The sequence below is a fragment of the Mauremys mutica genome, chromosome 1, assembly GCF_020497125.1.
Source record: "Mauremys mutica isolate MM-2020 ecotype Southern chromosome 1, ASM2049712v1, whole genome shotgun sequence".
In the NCBI taxonomy this organism is placed as follows: domain Eukaryota; kingdom Metazoa; phylum Chordata; order Testudines; family Geoemydidae; genus Mauremys; species Mauremys mutica.
Genome location: NC_059072.1, coordinates 67431430 through 67453038, shown reverse-complemented (window position 1 = coordinate 67453038; position 21609 = coordinate 67431430). Strand labels below are relative to the sequence as shown.

General features: G+C 41.6%; 1 protein-coding gene across 1 annotated transcript in view; it reads left to right on the top strand.

Annotated features, from left to right (window-relative positions):
• Positions 1-9190: 9190 nt before the first annotated feature.
• The window catches only part of PTPRR (protein tyrosine phosphatase receptor type R), a 210581-nt gene continuing 198162 nt past the window's right edge, over positions 9191-21609 (top strand). Inside the window, exon 1 of the mRNA XM_045010941.1 lies at positions 9191-9326. Coding sequence (XP_044866876.1) covers positions 9191-9326 — 136 coding nt within the window. The remainder of the gene's footprint in view (positions 9327-21609) is intronic.

Below are 21609 nucleotides of genomic sequence, written 5' to 3'. Positions count from 1 at the left end.
TCCAATGAAGTGGAATTGTTCCATAAAGTTGTAATCACATTTGTATGACTCTGATGTGCTTACAGGCTTTGGATGCTCACTGTAAAATAGCAAAAAGAGGGAAATGGACCCAGGGTGTATACAAGATACTAATACATATGCTGTTGTTTGTTTCCATATAGAATGTGCCTGAAGAGGATGTTAAGAGTAATACCTTATTCTCTATCTGGAAAGACATTATCTGTGGCATCTTTCTTCTAACTTTGTTCTTTATTTTCAAATAATTTTAGGTGGGAGTTTATTGGATGGGATGTCTGTGTGGATATCCTTGAGACCAGCTTGGATAATGCCATGGAAACTAGTGAGTCCCCAGCTCCAGCCTCCACACCAAAATCCAGCCCTTGAATGCATGCATAGAAAGATTTCCTGTAGGTAAGGTGATGTCACATAGGATGTTATGCCTGATCTAAACTCCCTCTTTTTTTGTAAATTGATGTGAGGATTTAGATGATTGTTAATTTGATCGTTGTCTTTACCATAATTTCACCCTCATGCACCCTTCCCAATTATAATCTACTGCCAGAACTCCAATCTGCAGCCTTTTGCCCTTTGGTATAAAGTTTATAGTTAGTGAATGTTAATCTAGTTGTAACTTTAGCCAGTGAAGAAGTCTATTCTGGGAGCAAGGGAGAATACAGGCCCAACAATTGTCTATCTAGGGCAATTATTTTAAGATAAATGTGAAGGTCTCTACAGTCTATAATGTTTCATATGATTAATCCAATACTAGTCAAATGAAGAAGGAATAATAAAAGAAAGAATAATATTGTTGCTCCCTGAGCCTCTGAATAGTGTCAGGATGAATTTTTAATACACAGTTTTATTTCCTCCTCATATGCTAGAAGCTTCTGCTGCCTGATTTTGGCAATCTAGGAGTTCCTGTCCTTGTTTGCCTTTCATGCAAACCAGTATACTGCAATTTTTGAATGGGAACTTAATGTCTCTGGAACTGTGATTGTCTGTCTCAAATGTATGTTAACTCAATTATTCAAAAGACAAATAGAACATCTCTTTAGAGTGATTTATTTCAGTCAAATCAAGCAAGTTCTCATTATACAGTAAAAAAATTAATGAATGTTAAAAAAATCTCAGAGAGGTGGTCTTTTTAAAATGTCATTTGCTCTTATCTGTTGGATAAAAAAAGAAAAACATCTGCTTTAGAATACATTATATCCCCTATTAGTAAGATCCTGGCCATTTTGATTCATATTTATATTTATTTATAATTTTGTGCTAGACATTCTGGAATATATTTTTAAGTGGTTCGTGGGAGGCTGACACACAAATTAGACATCAGCCTGAGTCACAAAGTTTGTATCTGTAATCTGATCTGAATCCAAACTTCTCTAAATGCTAGCTCTGGATTAGTGGAGGCATTGCTTGGATTTGGTTTGACTCATTGTGAACAGAAGCCCACATCATGAATTTTGGATCCAAAAGTAAAATTCCCCCATCTATGGGAGGTTAGGATCCAGAGTTATGAATGTATTGTGCCTATTTATTTTGAATCTTAACTTTAGCTGTTTAATTTAGAGAAATGCTGCATGGTAGCCATAAGTTAAAATGTAATCTTTAAAAGCACATTTAATATTTTTTTTCTTATGAAAATCCTATAAAATGACCTACCACATTAAATTATCCTGATATAATATAAATGGATGAACAAACATGTATAATTTGAAATATTTGTTCTTCGCTGTACTATTCACTTAAGGTCTTTTAAGAACATTCAGAATCTTCTTATATTTTTCCTAGCTATATTATAACTGCAACAAGCTAATCTGACTTTATAAATTTTACTGCCTCCAGTGGAACATTGCAGAGGAGGAGTTTTTCACTGGCTGCTGGTGTGAACAGCTTAAAGTAGAGAAGAGATTGATCTCAAAGAGAATGCAACAAAGAATAGACTTAATCTAAATCAGTGGTTCTCAATTACTTTTTTCACAGACCACTTGAAAATTGCTGAGGGTCTCGGCAGACCACTTAATGATCTTTCTAAATGTTGTTTGTACTGTAAAGCACTTTGGATAAAACCACTATATAAAACAAAACTTCATAATAATTAACTTTTTTTGTTCTACAAATAAAAGCACACAACTCATATTTTAATATCAGTAGTCTTACCTTTCTAATGTGATGGATGTGCCCTCTCTACACCGACGTGGCAGCCCCTGAGCTGGTGCTGGGAAGGGTGGGGGTCTCTTCCCTCTCTCCTCTGCTGCGGCAGCCCCCAAGCTGGGGCTGCGAAGGAGGGACATCTCTCCCCGGCAGCTGCAGTCCTGGAGCTAGGGAAAATCGCAACTTTCTCTGGCCGCTGCAGCCCTGCACGTCTCAAATTCTTCTCACCCCACTGCCCACTCCCACCTACCCCTTATTCCCCACAAGGCCACCACCTCACCTTACATGTGCGTCTTCTCCAGGGTCCAGGCACCTAATTAGTAGAGCTATGCCTGTGTGGCTCCACTAATTAGGTGAGTAGCCCTTCATTCTCTCATGTGCGGCTGCCCAGGTGCGCACCTTAGAGGGAACTATCTGCGGACAACCTGAATGGAACTCGTGAACCACTGGTGGTCCGCAGACCACAGTTTGAGAACCTCTGATCTAGATGATGAAATGGTAGATAGACTGAAGAAAATCTAAGCCGCTACCTGTGAGTCTGACCCATGCCCATCTTGGCTGGTGTGGTGAAAGATAAAAATACTTGGCCCTCTATTAACATGGATTTGTCAGTGCTTCCCTCCAACAGGGCTGTTTATTAGCCACCTTAAAATGCACAGTTCTGATCTAATATTCAAGAACTACTCTCAATACTCCCAATTGTGCCTCAGGTTCAAAGGCTCCATTTCTCCTCCCTTCTCTTCAACACTTATGACAAGCTCCTGGGAAGATTGTAAGATGCCATAGATTTAAGTTAAGCAAATGATATTCAGTTATATGCCTTCACATCAAATGCTAAGCTATCCCAATGCATGAATGAAACCAGCTCCTGAAAGAAGAGCAATTGAATAAAGTTAAACCCATTTATTTGTTCTCCATCCCCTCACCCTTTGTAGTTACCTGGCTTTCTCCCTGCACCATTCTGAACTCAGTTGTCATCTTGGCAACACCTCTGAGGGATGGACAGTTCTTTGCCTTATGCCTGTGACAGAGTGCTCTGAGTCAGGTACCATGTAATCCATTTCATTCTCCTTTCCTTTCTTTGTCAGATTGGAGTGAATTACTTCCAAACGGTGTTTAGCCAAGTTCATTAGAAAAAATAAAGAAAATCACATCAAATGTTATAGCATAAAATCACATCTTGTGTACATTTGGGTAACAGCCTAGTAATATCAACACATACGTATAGACATGGGTGAGAAAGTCAGAGAATAAAAGAATGTTACATTCTGTCTCTCTCCCATTCTATTGGAGTCTTTGCATGTCTCTTAACATTGCAGCATTTCAGAGGCTCTCGGGCACAGCAGAGGTCACTGAGTAAGTGTTGTTTCCACCAACTCCTATATTAAGGGGTTCTGTTAAATATACATTGGAGAATCTTAGTAGTAACTTAGAAATGTTGTGACTCTTTACTGCCTTACTCAGTTGTATGAGACATTTTCAGTTATTATTCAGCCCCCAGCTATGGAGTCATACTACTGCAGTAGCTGTTCTGTTCTGAGAGGGCAATATATTTGCCTAGGTGCAATCTCTGGGACACAAATTAATCCCTGTCCCTTTCCCTAGAATGGTTGCTTTTCTATGCCATGTTTATTTAAAAAATAACCAAAACCAATCCCAACCTAGAGATATAGTTATTTCTTCAATTCTCATTCGACTCTCCTAGCAACTCAAATGATCCCTTGCCTCCGTGTGTACATTCACCTACTTACTTTCCTCTATAGAAGCTTTCTCTCATTATTCCCACACACTGTTTCTATAACCTACTGAATCTAATCCAAGAAACCATGTAAATATTCCTTGTCCTAGCCAGAAGTGTGATGCTCTCATCTCTGGTTAATATTCTTTTCCATTCATCATCTTGGCCTGGACTGTCTTTCTAGGTCAAGGATCCTTGTTGTCAATAGAAGTCTTGTTTATATACAAAATGATTCCTAGCCAAGAAAGACAATCTTGCTGGGGTGGCAAGTTATAAAAGTAAGATCTTTTCCACATTAGGAGCATACTACCTTTATTCTAATCAATATCAAATATGACTTCTCAGCAGAATGTAACCAATCAGACACATCAGACTACTATGAGGTGATGCTAGTGGGTAGGAGAAATCATTGTGAAGAATTAACCAATACCATAATCTCTACCTCTGTAGCGAGCATTTGTCAAAATAGTACTGTGACACTCTGTACCTCGGGGGAACACCCAGCACCCCCATGTTCATCCTTGTAAAATGATTATGTGGTATCCAATGCAAAGTTTGTCATGTTGGGTGTCTTCGGAAGGCTCATGATGCACTGATCATTGTTGTTATAGTAATCATTGTTATAGTAATGTTATAGGTTGTAATTTCATGTGTATAGTTATGAGGCTGAGAATGTGTCCTGATGGCTTAAAGCAAGCCCAGGCAAAACCTCTCCAAGAGCAGAGGGGCAGTTCACACCTCATCAGTGCATGTATGGGACAAACCCAGCCCAGCCTCACAGGAACAAAGGACACTGGCCTAGGCTACAATAAAGGATCTGTTGGACTCTCGAGTGAGTCACCTCCCTTCCTTTGGTCAGTTTGGAACTGTAATGGGGTAATGCTCACCTGACTCTGAAAGGTGGGGGGGGGCAAAGCCAAGAGGGAAGAAAGAACATGATAAAAGGGAGCAACGTTTGCCAGGCTCTTCCTCTCTCTTCCACCTAAAGATATCCCCACCAAGCGATTGAAGTGCTAGTCAAAGGGGAAAGCCTGGCTGAAGGGCAACTGGCCAGCCTGTGGTAAGAAGCATCTAAGGACTTGGCTACACTTGAGAGTTGCAGCGCTGGTGGAGGCTTTCCAGCACTGCAACTTAGTAACTGTCCACACCTGCAAGGCACATCCAGTGCTGCAACTCCCTGGCTGCAGCGCTGGCTGAACACCTGGTCTGCTTGGCGTGTAGTGAGTGCAGCGCTGGTGATCCAGCACTGCTCATCAAGTGTGGACACACACCAGCGCGGTTATTGGCCTCCAGGGTATTAGCAGATATCCCAAAATGCTTTTACCTAAATTACTCTTTGTTTTGTTATGCAGCCTCTCTTTGTTTTGTTGTGAACTCGGAGCTCCGGAGCTCAGAGCTCCGGTGCTCTGGGAGCTGCTTATCTAAAAAATAAACACAGCTCCTGTTTGCTGTGATCAATCTGTACCTGACTGTGAACAATCAAATGAGATAACCCCTGTGAATGAGGCAGGCAGGGAGTGAGTGTTTGCTTGACAGACAGCGGGGGCAGAGGGGAGAAAGGGAGTCCGTTGGATGCAGGCTGTTTGCAGTTAAGAATTAAGAGTAAGGGGTTGGGAACATTTTCTGATTTTGCAAGGCAGGAAGCTAACACACAGTGTTGGCTCCAAAAATCCACTCTCTCTCTCTCCCCCGCTCCCTGTCACACTACACCCCACCCCACCCCCCTCTTTTGAAAAGCACGTTGCTGCCACTTGAACGCTGGGATAGCTGCCCAAAATGCATCACTCCCAACAGCGCTGCAAATGTGGCCACACACCAGCGCTGGTAGCTGAGAGTGTGGCCACACACCAGCGCTGTTCCTACACAGCTGGATGACCAGCGCTGTAAACTCCCAGCACTGCAACTCTCAAGTGTAGCCAAGCCCTAAGTTTGTAAAGGCATTGAAAGTGTTAAGATCAGCTTAGAATGCATTTTGCTTTTATTTCATTTGACCAAATCCGACTTGTTATGCTTTACATAAGAACATAAGAGAGGCCGTACCGGGTCAGACCAAAGGTCCATCTAGCCCAGTATCTGTCTACCGACAGTGACCAATGCCATGTGCCCCAGAGGGAGTGAATCTAACAGGCAATGATCAAGTGATCTCTCTCCTGCCATCCATCTCCATCCTCTGACAAACAGAGGCTAGGGACACCATTCTTACCCATTCTGGCTAATAGCCATTTATGGACTTAGCCACCATGAATTTATCCAGTCCCCTTTTAAACATTGTTATAGTCCTAGCCTTCACAACCTCCTCAGGTAAGGAGTTCCACAAGTTGACTGTGCGCTGCGTGAAGAAGAACTTCCTTTTATTTGTTTTAAACCTGCTGCCTATTAATTTCATTTGGTGACCCCTAGTTCTTGTATTATGGGAATAAGTAAATAACTTTTCCTTATCCACTTTCTCAACATCACTCATGATTTTATATACCTCTATCATGTCCCCCCTTAGTCTTCTCTTTTCCAAGCTGAAGAGTCCTAGCCTCTTTAATCTTTCCTCGTATGGGACCCTCTCTAAACCCCTAATCATTTTAGTTGCCCTTTTCTGAACCTTTTCTAGTGCTTTTCTTTGACTTATTCTCACTTAAAATCTAGCTTTGCAGTTAATAAAATTGTTTGTTTATTCTACCTGAAGCAGTGCATTTGGCTTGAAGTGTGTCAGAGACTCTTCTTGGGATAACAAGCCTGGTACATATCAATTTCTTTGTTAAATTGATGAACTCATATAAGCTTGCAGTGTCAGTGGGCATAACTGGACACTGCAAGATGGAGGTTCCTAGGGTTGTATCTGGGACTGAAGATATTGGCTAGTGTCATTCAGTTGCAAATAGCTGGGAGCAGCTTACATGCCAGAGGCTGTGCGTGAACAGCCCAGGAGTGGGGGTTCTCACAGGGTAAGGCTGACTCCCAGAGTCAAGGATTGGAGTGACCTAGCAGATCACTGGTCCAGATAACACCAGAGGGGAACGTTACAAGTACTCAGTGAAAGAGTTGTCCTGGAATCCTCAATGATCCTGGATACCCAAATAGTAGAAGCAGAATAACATGCATACTCTCATCTTCAGCTGGGCAAGAGGCTATATACTGTAAGAGACTCTCACACACTTTTCCAGAGCTGATTAGTGTCTGTAGTTTTGCTTCCAAATATAGCATCTGACAGTAACGAACTCAAGCTGATGCTTGATATAGTAGCTCATCTTCTGGCCAGCATAGACCACCAAGAGTCCATCCCTCGAGTCATTCAGCTTCCTATTGAACCTCAGATCAAGTTTGATATCCTGGTATTAAGATGGGCCCATTTCATAAGTGCTTTGAAAATGATTGTGGAGATTTTCTTTCTTTGCTTGACCCATACAATCTGCAACAGCTGCAATCCTTATGAACAATGAAACAGGCAATGCTATGGCCAATACTACTGGGAGATACAGAGAAACCCTTCTTGACCATTGCCCAGTGGCTGTGAAACTGCCTTCCATTCAAGCTAATAATGACCACAATCCTAGTTGTCCATAGAATTTTTTTAGAAATACAAAATATATAAAAATGGGGAACAAAATGAGTAAACAAAATGCATCTCTGGCCTTCTTTATTAGTTAAAGGGAAGCAAAAAAGGAGGTGCAAAATCATTTAGTCCTTCTTTGCCAATCACCTTTAACATTTGAGACTTTTTCTACCATATAAGATGATATAAAGAAAATGAAGGAACTGCCTGATACATGTGTGAACAGCAGTATCGGGGTTACCAAGGAAGCTAAATTAGGATTGGTACATCCACAAAAACAATGGCATCTACAGGAATTCTTCAGTTCTTCTCACTGTTATGTGAGGAAAATCTTTACCAAAAAATGTTGATGCTCAGTTTAAACCAACCAAGGAAAAGTAACACTGGGAATCCTCTTTCACCCATCCCACTTTTCTCAAAGTTGTCCACTGTAGAAACCCTGCAATGTATGGCTTTAATTACAGAACGGATCACAGAAACATACTTTCCCCTATATCAAACGATGGTCAGTGGACAGACCATTTGCAGGGGTGAAGCATCTGCCATTTCTTGTGGGGTTTAGCCTGGTTTAGGAGTCTCACAGTCTCTAAATGCCTTTTTTTTAAATCATTTAAACTGAACTTTTAAATGGGACCTTGCTGTGGGGCTGTTTTATCTTGGGTGTCCTATCATCCTATAGAAGCAGCAAAGAATCCTGTGGCACCTTATAGACTAACAGACGTTTTGCAGCTTGCATCCGAAGAAGTGGGTATTCACCCACGAAAGCTCATCCTGCAAAACGTCTGTTAGTCTATAAGGTGCCACAGGATTCTTTGCTGCTTCTACAGAACCAGACTAACACGGCTACCCCTCTGATACTATCATCCTATGAAAATTAAACTTTTTTTTTCATGTAATAAAATTCTATGGCTTCTTCTGGGAAGGTTTGACATCAATATTGGCAGGTTGGGATGGCCACGAGAAGAGATTTATCTTAATAGGCTCTATTGACAATGTGAACATGTTTGAACTAGTACACAGAGCTGACTGGATTCCAGACAAACGTTGTTTTATTTCCCGTCAGTCATGACCTCTCTCACACACTTGCAACTGTTTATTTTTGGCGGGGTTTTACATAATTTGCAAGGGGGCGTTCGATGTAACTATTCATAAAAATACACATAGTTCGAAGAGCCTGCGGACATGCTAAGTCATGTGAAGCAGCAAACATGTCTATCTGAGGTGAGCGTGTTCGTAGTACTGGGTAGATTTGAACATCTCCGCAGATTTAGACGCAAACGCTGTAGCTTAGCTGCGGGCGGGGGAATCCTCAATGCTGTTAGATTTTGAACTGAAGAAAAAAATCCCCCCCACTTTCTCCTCTCGCTCTTTCCTGTAACAGTGCTACATGGGCGGGATCTTAAGGGCTCTCTCCTTCTTCCTTTATCTCTTCACTTTTGCACCCTCCCCTTATGGACAATTGCTTCTCCCACTCCCACCCAGGGAGAGGAAACCTCCCCGGAGCCCATCCATTTCCCCCCTTCACTCCCTGCTTGTGCTCCCCTTCACTTCCCCCTCCCCCTTTTTTTGCTCCCCATCCTCCTCCCGCTGCCCGGGTTTTGCTCCTCTGCTCCCCTCCCCAGCGTTGCTCCTCCCCCTGCGTTCGCGCCCCTCGCGCTGTTTCTAAGCCCCCGCCACTGTCGCGCCTCGGGAGCCGATTCCAGGGGCAGGTGAGGGCAGCCGCGTGCGCATGCTCCGCTCGGCTCCCAGGCATGCTCAAAACCCGGTGGGGCGGAGACTCTGACCCGGCCGCCGGCTCGCGGCTGCCCCAGCTCCCGGCCAGCACCATGCGGCGGACAGCCGCCTGCGTCCCCGCCGTGTGCCTGCTGCTCCATCTCCAGGCGGCAGGTAAGCGGCCAGGCTGGGCGGTGTCACCCGGGCGGGCAGGCGCGGCAAACGCTGCCGAGCCACCCAGGGGACGGGGCTCTGGGGAGCCTCCCCGAAATCTGTGCGAGGGGAGACCTGCGTGTTCCAAACGAGCACCCGCTAATGGAGCGGATAAAGCACCTGTTGTTGCCGGACAGTGGCAAAGGTCGGGGCTAAATGCGCCCGCCCCACATGTATTGGCTCGCCCGTGTCAGATCCTTGCTGCGGGTAACAGCGATGCTTGCGTTAGTCTAAACGGGGAGTTTCTCCTCCGCGTCCCCTCCTCCCCCCATGCATTAACATGGATGCAGCTTTGCACACACTAAAGCACGTGTGTGGGGGGGAGGGGGAGCAATGGTTAATCTAACGCCTGCCATCATTAGCTACGGCTTCTTCCCTCTTTGGGGCTGGGGGGGCGGGTTTCAAGTGGAAGCTCCACCGATGCCTTTGAGCGGGATGCAAAGGGCCGAACTAATGGCTCTGATCAGGTAGCTTGAGAGATTCCGCTGCCTCTTTGGCCATTTCTCTCCTCCATGAAGTGCCCTCCGCCAATCGAGCAGCGCAGGTTTGGGAGCGAGGGAGGGGGCGGGAGTGTTTCAGCACCGTGTGTGTCTTTCAGCACCATGGTCAGCAACCACCGGCATAAACACAACTGCGAAGCTGGAGCGTTGTTGAGAGGCCAAATGTCACTTTTAGGTGGATTCGGTCGCAGTAGTAGTAGGTATCCTCAACAGTGTTGCTAATAATTAAAAATAAAAGCACAGTTAAATAGCACCGCGTGCAAGCCCTCAGCTGTTGCCACTTCGGGTACTCTAACGCGTACAGATACTACCTATTATTCTCGGTCACTATTGCTCTGGGATTTGGAGCACTAGCCACATAGGTTTCTAAATATTTTGGACTGATGGAAGTTTTTTAAAAAAAACATTTAGCCTCTTTTAAATTTGACCCCTGAATTCAAACGTGGAAACAGGATTTTAGACTGCAAAATTTCAGCTGCGACAGCAGTCATTTGTGCAGTAGTCCTGTAGCTACGTTAGTAAATCCTCTCCCTGCTTAGCTAGCAAAATGTGGGCATCATTCATAAATGTGATTAACGAAAAACTATATTACCCAGAGCTTTTCAGTTCAAGCATCAGTTTCACTTTGATAATCACTTGCTGTATTTGTTCAATAAAAGAAGGATATGGCTTAATCGTGTAAAAAGTGCCCTTTCTCCTGAGTCCTTTTCCTCACTTCCAATTATGTTAACCTAAATTCTCACTCTTTTAGAAAGAAAGTAAATTGGTGCTGAAGGTATAATTAAATGTAGTTTGTAATTAATATAACTGAAGTGTTTCTGTGTTTGCAAAATACTGCTGTATCTCTACTTCTGACACATAAAATGGCTGTTGCACCCTGCTTATAACTTAACATAAGTCCATTATGACCTCCCTTTGTATATATAGCGAAAGGTATAACAAAATACAATGGCTGAAAGTTGAAGCTAGACAAATTCTGTCTGCAAATAAGGCATACATTTTTAACAGTGAGAGTAATTAACCATTGGGACAATTTACCAAGGGTTGTAGTGGTTTTGCCATCATTGACAATTTTTAAATCAATTGGATGTTTTTTCTAAAAGATCTGTTCTAGGAATTATTTTGGGGAAGTTCTATGGCCTGTGTCAGACAGAAGGTCAGACTAGATGATCACAATGGTCCCTTCTGGCCTGGCAATCTATGAATGACTCTATGAATATGTGAGTACATATACAGTCTTTTGCTGCCACAAACCATCTTTTTGGAGAGCATTTCAGTATTCCATTAACTTGAACTGTTTTATTATGGGATGAAAGGTTTTAGAAGCATATCAGGGTTAAGTAATACTACTAGAAATGTAACATGGTAATAAATAATTCATGGGTATCAGGTTATGATAATAGTTGTATACATTATTTAATACACTAGATAAATGGGCATGGCATCATCTTGTTTAATCTAGTCACAAGAAATTGTTACCTTCAGTTATTAGTACTTTACCCTTATGGTACATCAGACTATCTTTGACAAGATTTCAACCATGTCTTATTTCTTTGTATTTATTATTGCTTAGGAGAGTAATGTATTGCTATTTTACACAATGTATGTGACCGAGATTACAGACTAAAGGATAAGGAGCATTTTGAAATCCATTTTATGAAAATCCTTAAGCTGCTTTTAGGTTGTCCTTTTACAAAAACATATATTAAAATGATCATCTGTATAAAATTAGGGTGCAACCTTTATTTGGCATAACATGCCTTCTAAATCTTCATTTATCCACTATTAATTCTAAATTGCACAGACTGCCTTGCTTAGTCTTTTCATCATACTAATGGAAACTGGTTTAACAAACATGTACAATTGCCTTGGTAAGTTTAACTTGTTTTATTAAGTTAATTGGAAAGTTTGTATATGAAAGTTAGCCTTTAATCTGAAAATCTCCAATAATCACAAAAATGGAGAAAACAACACCGACCCCATATTTTACTATCTTGTTTCCCATGCAATTCTGGTGAATAATCACTTTAGAAAAATTAGCATTAAAATCTTAAAAAAGACATATTCAGTCTTATAATGTGCACAGCTCCCATCAAAGATGAGAGTTGTGCCTGCTCCAGCCAGGACTGCATGGAGTTTTCTGTTAGTATTCTTGTGTCATTCAAGACACTACACTCTTGAGCTTCCTGACTTTTACTATCATAGTAAACTTAACCTTAAGCAATTAAGAGCTCTCTCACTTTCACTTGAAGTGAAAGATGAATTAGTCATTTGGCTCATTCTGGAGCTTTCTATGGAGCACAGTCTACAGTTGTGAATTATGAATGGTGATTTTGTGATAAGGGTTCATCTGGTAATATAAAATGTATTTCACTTACCATTACTGATTGGTCATAAGTTATATGTTGTTCTCATTTTGTTTTGCTCTGTGGTGGAAACTACTTGGCTTTTCATATATGGCTTTGTTCCAAAGTTCAAAATACATGAAGCTGACTTCTATGTAGGAGGATGCTAAGATATCCATTGGCAGATACACTAACAATATCTTCCTTAATATCGGTTGATGTTAATAGGTTTTAGAAAAAAATACAATTTTGTATTTGAGATATTACTAAAACAAGATGGTATTGATTCTGTAATGTATTTAATGCAATTCTTTGTAACTGAAAGGTATTATACTGCATATTGGAGAAATGGGTTTGCCATGGAAAGGCTGTTCCATTACCATTGTGCTCCACTATCAGGATATGTTTTTGCAAAGAAGCTGAAATTTTTTTCACCATAAAAGAATCTCAGATTTCTACATTTTTTTTATAAAGATCAATTGAATTCAGTTTAGATGCTGTTGTCAATAAAACATTACAGCTGTGTAGAAAGCAAATTAAATCTAGTTATGCTTTCAGATACACCTCTGCAATTTCCACTGAAGTCAATGTAGAACTAGGCCCTTTATTGCCCCAGTGCTGCATTGGGCACTGTGCAAGAGCAGAAATCTGCTTGCACAGAGCCGTCAGAGCTGGAGTAAGGCCTACATTTGTACTAACTGATTACAAATCACTATGAACCTTTAGTTGCTATTATGCTTTGAAGAAAACTGCAAGATAAAGTAATGGCATACGTCATTTACTAGTAGGTATGATATAGTGCACGTTTTTGCAACAAAAAGTTAGTATCTCTCAAGACTACCAGAAACCATTGTTATTTTGGTGAAAGAATGGTAGGTGGCAGTGAGAACACATAGTGATGCACCAAAATAAGCTTATAATTAGAACTAGTGAACAGTGGTTCTGGACCAATTTTTATAGTGGTGGTGCTGAATGCCATTGAATGAAACTGTAAACCCTAAATATGATGGAAACCACTTCAAGCCAGGGGGTGAGATAGCACCCCCAGCAGCCCTAGTTCCAGCATCTATGCTAGTGAACCATTACTGTTACCTAGGTTACTGAACTAATTAACTATTTAGCGTCATTGTCTTTTCATGAATTCCATGAACAGGCTTAAAATATAAAAACAAAGAATAAAATATACAGTCACTGTAAATGGCCCAAGCAAAACCATCTAGACCTATCCAAATAATAACCTCCATATTAACCATCCATGTCTTTTATCAAAATCTTGAGCGAGAAAGTGATTTTTGCAGAAAGTCCTAAAGGTTAACAAATTCTGGTGCTGGAGACCCAAGGAGTCAAACAATTGTACTCAAGAGTTGGTAGGATTGTCATCATTAAGACCTGGTTTCTTGAGCAAAGGCCTTACAGCATCTTTCTTCAGGGCCACTGTTATTATTCCCTCCCGTGACGGAACACATCTCAAACATGGGACCAATACTTCAACAACCAGGAAAGACAAAGGTCCTACTCTCGGTCTTTTGCCAAAAGAGATCCCAGTGCCTCCAAAAGCTCATCTGAAACTCTAGTAGAGAAGACTGGCATGTATCCTCTTGAGATACTGCTCAGTCCTGATTCAAACAGTTGTAACTGCAAAGTAACATGAAAATCTCTCACAGTAGAATTTTGCAGGTGTGGAGAAACTTAAAGGAAGTGTGCTAGATTGTGTGCAATGCATATGAAAATAGACTTGGAGTGAGCATCTACTCCTCCCTGCTAGTTTGTAATGGAAAGTGTCTTTCAAAATGGAAGTTTGTGTGCAGCATATAAAGTCAAAAATATTGAGGTGTATTCTCCTTTGGAATGCCTTTATAATGCCATGTGTCATATTGAGAACACATAATGTTTAATGTTAAATTTGGAAAACCAGTTCCTGCTAACTGTAACCAACTGTCCATACTTCAGTACTAACCATGTCTCCTGCAAAGGAATGTGTGTATCACATTGAGGTGGTGGGACTGCAAATACACCAGAGACAACATGGGGCACCTTCCATCGGTGCAAATCACTGTAGTTCCAGTGGGAGTTCTAGCCAATAGATTTTTTTTGAAATTCACGTTAGAACTCTCAAATTAAAATCTCTGATAAATTAGAATGTTCTTTTCAAGATGAAATGAGTAAATGTTATAACTCACTCTCTCAAGACTGGGAACATGATTTGAGGAAGGAAATTGGAATGTAAAAATGGTAATTATAGGCTTACTCTAGATATAAGATCAGAGCCAGCCAATTTAAGAATTCACTGAAAACCAGATTGTGAGCAGATTTGTGTGGGTGTGCTGGGATAGAAGGACATGCAAGAAGCCCTCCCCCATCCCTCCACATCATGCTTTCTCTTGCTAGGCTTTAAAAGCCCTTTCTACAGTAACAGTCCCATGCTTAGGGGAAAATAGAGACGCTGCACTCAGGGAGCACGATTTTAAAACCAGGGATGGGGAAGAGGTAGTGACATGGAGTAAGTCTGGTGCATAGAAGTGGGGAGCAATCTGTGCCAGCCTAATGGTTGCGGAAAGGGGCTTAGCCCTGATGTGCACAGAGAAGCCCCCAGAAATATTGTGCCTCAGACATGCCCAGTCTCCCATTGTTGCTTCTGGGCAGGGTTGCCCACGTTGACTTCCTGTCAGGGTCGTGGCATAAATGCCACAACCTAGCGCTGAGTATACTTGTCACTCACAAAGCTGATGGTTGCTGGAAGTATTGTGGCATCAAAGACAATCATGCTTAAATGCTGTGGCAATGGGCCAAAGTCCATCTTTGAAAGGAAGTTTATACTGTGGACCAATGTAGCTGTCCTGACAGGTTTCCAGTACAGCTCTGAATCAAATACTTGGTAAGGCCAGCCAGTTGTGTATCCTAAGAACTCGTGAAAAGCACTCATTTCTCAGAGCCACATTAGCTGCACCAGTACTCCATAGGCTCAAATTCTGCTTTCCATTACAGCAAATACTGATTTCACTGGAGTTACTATGGATTTATCTCTTTGTAATACAGAACAGAATTTGACTCAGTCTTCACTGGGAAAACTGCAATAATGCCAAATAACAAATTAATGTGGCACCTTCTGAAAAACAGGCAAATATGAGACAATATCAATATGTCAATACTATGTGTCTGAATATGTCAGAATACTAAGTGCCTTAGGGACCAGTGCTTCAGCTCTTAACTCACAGGAGTAGACCTACTGAAATCAATGGGCCATAGTAACAGGTTCCATTTTCAATATATCAGGCAACACACCCATAATGTAGAAGATGATGAGATGCAAAGCCTCACTTTCAAAATACTACTGGTGCACTTAATCATATGTTGGGTGCATTCTGACTACTTTGTGTTTTGCTTTGTTGTGCATTTGTTTGATGTTTAATTACAACCCCTATATCTTTGAAAATGTTATGTATAGTGAAATATTTTTCAGATGAAGTTGTTTTTTGCCAGTCCTGGAGTTTCTTACACACTGCCTCATCCACAGACTAGTAAAGCAGCATCCAGATCTTTTTTCTCTTAAATTCAGTCTAATTAACTTAAGAAAATATCTTTTGCAAAGCATGTTCTATTCATTTGATTAACCACAAATCTGTACATTTGTGTCATTATTTTAAAAATCTATCTGGATATATTGGTAATAATTCTTGATTTTAGCTGCTAGAGATAAACATTAGTGTGTGTACAGCTAGAGCTAGGTAACCTACATTAATGAGATTTAGTCTGACTTGACTGACATGCTGTTTTGCTGCCATTTAAGGCATACTGTTAAGTAGACATTACAAATGCGAGGCATTTTGTCTCCAGACAGCTTTTGTTTTCATCTGGTCTTTCGTGATTATATAAAGCATTTTTTCTACCACAAATGTTGAGTACTCTTGATATGTTAAAATGTTTTTGTGTAGAACAAATGAAACGTGGAGAGATGAATCTGGTATTTGTATTTAGAACTCACATTCCTTGTAGTTGTTGTTTTTCTTAAGCTTTAAAATATCAGTGATTTGCTTGGTTTTCTGAGAGGAAAGAGTAATCCAGAGCCAAAATGCTTCTTGAGTAATTGATTAATATATGGGGCTATGCCTTGTGAGGCATGGCCGCACATGGAGAAAGAAGGCCAGGATAAGAGACGAATGGAAGTCATGTTGTGATTGGCGCAATCTATAGGAGGGCTGAAGGACTGATCCATCAAGGTGACCAAGGTGATATGTGGCTACTACCTAGATCTGAAAATGCAAATTGTTTTGATTGTTGAAGTACCAGTGGTAGTGCAAGTTTCCTCAATATGCCTCAACCTTGACCCGAAAGGACCCCCTCTCTGGGTGAGAGTGTAGTGCAATCTCCTTCACCTATTAAGCTCTTGGCCTTTCTCTAGCAATTACCAGCAAAGCTGCCAATGACAAATGTAGCATTAGATATTTGTAATTTGGACTCCTGGGAACTGGACCAAGACTAATAAACTCATATCACAATATAAATATTTTAAAAGAGACTTGAAGGTAATATTCCCCCCACTATAGGCCAGACTCTCCACCTTATGGAGGTATACAGGGGTGCAAGGTATAAGGACTGGTCAGAATTGCATTCCCCATTCTCAGTGGAATGCAGGAATTGTTTTGTCCAAAGGGAACAGGGAGGAAGCAGGCTATGGCCTCAGCCCATTTATGCTTACAGGAACAGAACAATGATCATATGGGAGCAGACCAAAGTCCATCTAGTTCTGTAACCCAGTGGTTCCCAAACTTTTTACTAAAGTGAACCACCAACTGCATTTAGTCTGTTGCGTTTTTTTTGCGACCGACTCTTACATCTGTGCACCCTCACCACAACCCTAATCTGAGCCTTGTGTGGAGGGGAGGCTCCCTGGATTATAGGGTGTTTGGAGAGCGAGCCCACCCCACAATCGCCATGCAGGGGCAGCTCCTGTCCTTCAGGGTTGGGCCTGGCTCTTAGCTCTGGACATTGACACTTGGCATATCTGATTGCAATGCCAGTCAGGTTTGGCCAGGCCACCCCTCCATCATGACGAAGGGTCAGGCCAAATTTGAGTGAGTGGCATTGCGACCCAGGCATCAGATCACAACATCCTGAATGGGGAGCGAGGACCAGCCCTGCAGGAAAGGAGCCACCTGTGTGGGATGACTGCAGGGTGGGCTTGCTCTCCGGAGCCTCAACTGTGCACCAGATTAGAAGAAGTGTATTTTGTCTAACGCCTCGCGACCCATCTAAAATCTTCCTTCAATGCACTCCTGGGTTGAGATACATCATTTGGGAAATACTGCAGTAACCTGGTACTGACAGTGACAAGTACCCACTGCTTCAGAGAAAGGTGCAAGAAGCCTTGCAATAGGCAGTTAAAGAATAATCTGCCCTTGGAGGGTGAAGGTGGGACCAGTGCAGTGGGAAGAATAGGCCTATATGCACTAAAAGGTTGTAATAGCAGGCATGCTCTCTGGGTGTGCTGGAGGAGTTCAGCTTGGCATTCTACCTCCTGGATGCTTTGCAATGCTCCTCAAGGGGCAGTGCAGCTCCATGTTCCCCTTTACTTTGGGCTGCACCTAAGTAGCATGATCAAATCTGTCATACTTTCTTCCCTTAAGTATTGCTAAAAGCAGAGAGAGATCACTAAGAGATCATTTTTAATTTCTCTGGTTTTGTAATTATTAATAATAATATTTATAATGCCATAGCACCTAGGAGCCTTAGTCATGGACATGAACCCCATTGTGCTAGGTGCCATACAAACATTGAACAAAAAAGATTATTTGTGCCCCAAAGAGCTCATGATCTAAGTAAAAAGGCAATTTTCATATTTCCCAAACACATTTTTCATGGAATTTCACTATACCTAACTTCTGACTACATCACACGAAGTATGGGCTCAATACTGCACTCTGGTACGAGTAAGAACTGCTCAATGGGAAGAAAAGGGTGCTGAATTGGTCCCTAACCATATTTGTTGTCACTGTAGGCAATCAAAGAAGCAGAAAGAAGCATTGTTAGGGAGTCTAGTTGGCAGAGAAGATGGGAGGGCTGAAAGGAAAGGGGAACAGTTTGTTTGGTCTTGGTCATACTCTTCCAGGAAGGATTCTCATGCTAGAAGATACAGACTGCTTCTGAAAAATATACCTCTCCTTGTGTAGCATTAGCACAGGAGAAAAACTTTGCCCTGGCTGAGCACACCTGAATCTGAAGAAATTAGTTTTTCAGCATTCTGAACAGAAGCAATAGAGAAGTGACCAATGAACATAAGAATATAAGAACTGCCATACTCGGTCAAATCATGGTCCATCTTGCCCAGTATCCTGTCTCTGATGGTGACACATACCAGAGCTTCAGGGAGAGTGTACAGAACAGGGTTTTTAATCGAGTGATTCATCCCTGATTTCCACTCCTTATATTTCTGGAAGTCAGAGGTTTAGGGTTACCCCAAGCATGTGGTTGCATCCCTGACCATTTTGGCTGATAGTACTTCCTCTTGTTTGTATTAAACCAGCTGCCTGTTAATATAATCGAGTGGCCCCCTGGTTTTTGTATTGTGGGAAAGGGTAAATAACACTTCTCTATTAACTTTTTACACACCGTTCATGATTTTATAAACCTCTATCATTTCCCCATTTAGTCATCTCTTTTCTAAGCTGACCAGCCTTAATCTTTTTTACCTTTTTCTTTCTACACATTGCTGTTTCCTGCTGTCTCTACAACTGTGTTTTCTGCTCCTTCAGTAGCTATAATGAGACACAATAAGCCACTAATGATGTTACCAAAATGTGTACTTTCTGTGGGACATTGAGGTCAGTGGAAGTTAAGGGCCACATTCTGCCATTTGTATTCAAGTTGAGTAGTACCTTACTCCATAAATAAGCCCATTAATGGGCCCTGAAACGACAACTTCAGAAATCACTATTCTGGGGTACAAATTGGCCAGGATTCCTAAAGAAAATGGGATGATTTCATCTTTGGAGAGAAGGCAATGGGGAAAAATTGACTTGGACCAGATACTCCAGTCCACTGTTCTAGCTTCTGTCACGGTTGGTTAGCCAAAGGTCAGTGAGCTGCAATTGGTTCCCTGTGGATGTAGTTCAGATGTAGTGAAAAATCAGGGCCTTTATTCAAGCCCTTCAGAAAATGGGCTTTTTTATCCCTGTGGATAATTTTGATGTTTCATCAAAAAATCCAAAAACCAAAATATTATCTCTGAAAACTGAACTTTTTGATTCACAAATGCTACCATGGTGCATCATGGGAGTTGTAGTTTGGGAAGTTCATTGTCCTCTGTAGGCTGGGATCCCTAGTTGGACCACATCTCTCATGATGCTCTGCAGTCTCCCCATATGGCATTGGGAGGTAGTTGCATCCTGGGAGTCTCTGGCCATTGTGCATGATGGGAGAAGTAATCCTGCTGAGAAGCCTGGCCTATAGAGGAGAGTATGAACATGAAGACACTGAACTATAACTCCCATGAGACACCCAGCTGATATCCAAATCTAAATATTTCTGCTTTGGGGCACTTGGTTTCTGGTAAAAAATTGAAATTTTCTGCAGAAAGCAGACACTTTTCTGAAACATTTCATTTAGTTAAAAATCCTGTTTTCTGTCATAACAGTTTCAATGGAAAAATTGTGACCAGCTCTATCTTTTTCTCCTCTCTCTCTCAAAGCTGTTACTCTTGGGAGAATTCTGTGCCATTGCACAATGCAGAATTTTGCAGAAATTAATGTTGGGCATGCAGAATTTCTGTCCCCTCCCCCAGAACCTAGTGATAGTGGAGAGGGCTCCAGTCCAAAGCCCATTGACGTCAATGAGAGAACTCCTGTTGACTTCATTGGACTTTAAATCAGGATCCAGGTGAGTGTCTAGTGCTGCAGACTGGAAGGCAGATAGTGTGGGGAAATGCTCAGGTTTGAGAGTACTGAGTTTGAGATTGGGAAGAGATGTGAAGATCAGAGAGACACTATTTCTTAAGTAATAAGGTTCAGTTAATCTGTTTTCTGAAAATCACACACATTACTAGGAATAAAATTAAGAAATGAAAGTTAAATTGCAACACATGTAATTTACCTGCAAAAATGCTTTAAATGTCCTTTGAATATATAGAATATATATAAATCACCAGTCAAATTTCTCTGGTTTTTTTCCTTGTGAAATTAACTTCTTCCTGTCCTCATTTCTCCCACTTCTGGCATGTTGGTCAGAAAGTGGAAGACTCTGAAATAAACTAAGACACCCACAGCCATGGAAAAGCTGAGACTTCAAAAAGTGTACCTCAATTAAAAGGTGTAATTTTTAACATGTCTGTGTGTGTATTTTACATAATGTTGGGGTATGGTATAAAGGTTTTATCAGTATGAATTTTGGATGACTGCATTGTTCACAAGTGGTATGATATAGACATATGAGTGCCTTATATGTTCCAGAAAAAACAACTTAGGAATGTTTGAAAGAGCTACTTTACCATGATTCTAACTTCTCTTGGCTCAGAAAGAGAAACAGTTAAAGCTAATTTTAAAATACTTCTGAAAATGACTGGGAATAGCTTTTCTAGACTCACAGATGTAAAACCTTTCAGAATCCATTATCTTGGGTCCTTTCAGCGCTAGAAGTGAGTGTGAGGTCCCATTGGGAATCTTCCTTTTCCAGTGGTAATAAGCTCTGTTTTCCAGGCCTGGGGGATATAAGATAACAGACTTTAAAGTTTGACATTTTAAGTCTTAAAGCTGTTACTGATTCTGAACTGAATCTTGCCTTTCCTGAAAGCTGGGCAAGGTAAAATTTTTGGGGAGAGAAGGATAAAACATTGTTTTAAATAAAATGGCTGCTATTTGAAGCTGCTCAGGGATTTGGAATGGTAAAATACATCCTGGGGAGAAGGATTAGTAAACGGGGCTGCTGACAGTCAAAAGTTCATTTATCACATGGATTTACAATTTATCATATGGTATCTCTGCTACATATGTAGTGATTGTGTGTCAATATGTGTATGTTATATGGACAGATCCATGTGCCAGCTCTGATTTGTGTGATGTGTGAACCTGTCTATTCAGGATTAGTCTTTCATGATGAGGATTTGGGTGGTCTGACTTAATGGTCAGAGCAGGAGTCAGGGGCTAGAGGTCAGGCTGGGTCAGGATGCCAGAACCTGGAAAAAGCCAAAGGGCAGACTGAGAGTCAGGTGCCAGGCCAGAGCAAGAGGTCAGAGTCAGGGAGCAAGTGCAGGGGATGCATCCTAAACCAGGGGAAACCCAGTTGCACAGACAACTTTCTGTTCCTCTGCTTGGTTTAAAGAGAGGCAGAGAATCAATCCAGCCTCCTGGAGTTCAGCCTGTCAGATCACAGGACTGGAGTCTTCTGCCACAGTTAAGCTTGGGTTCTGGC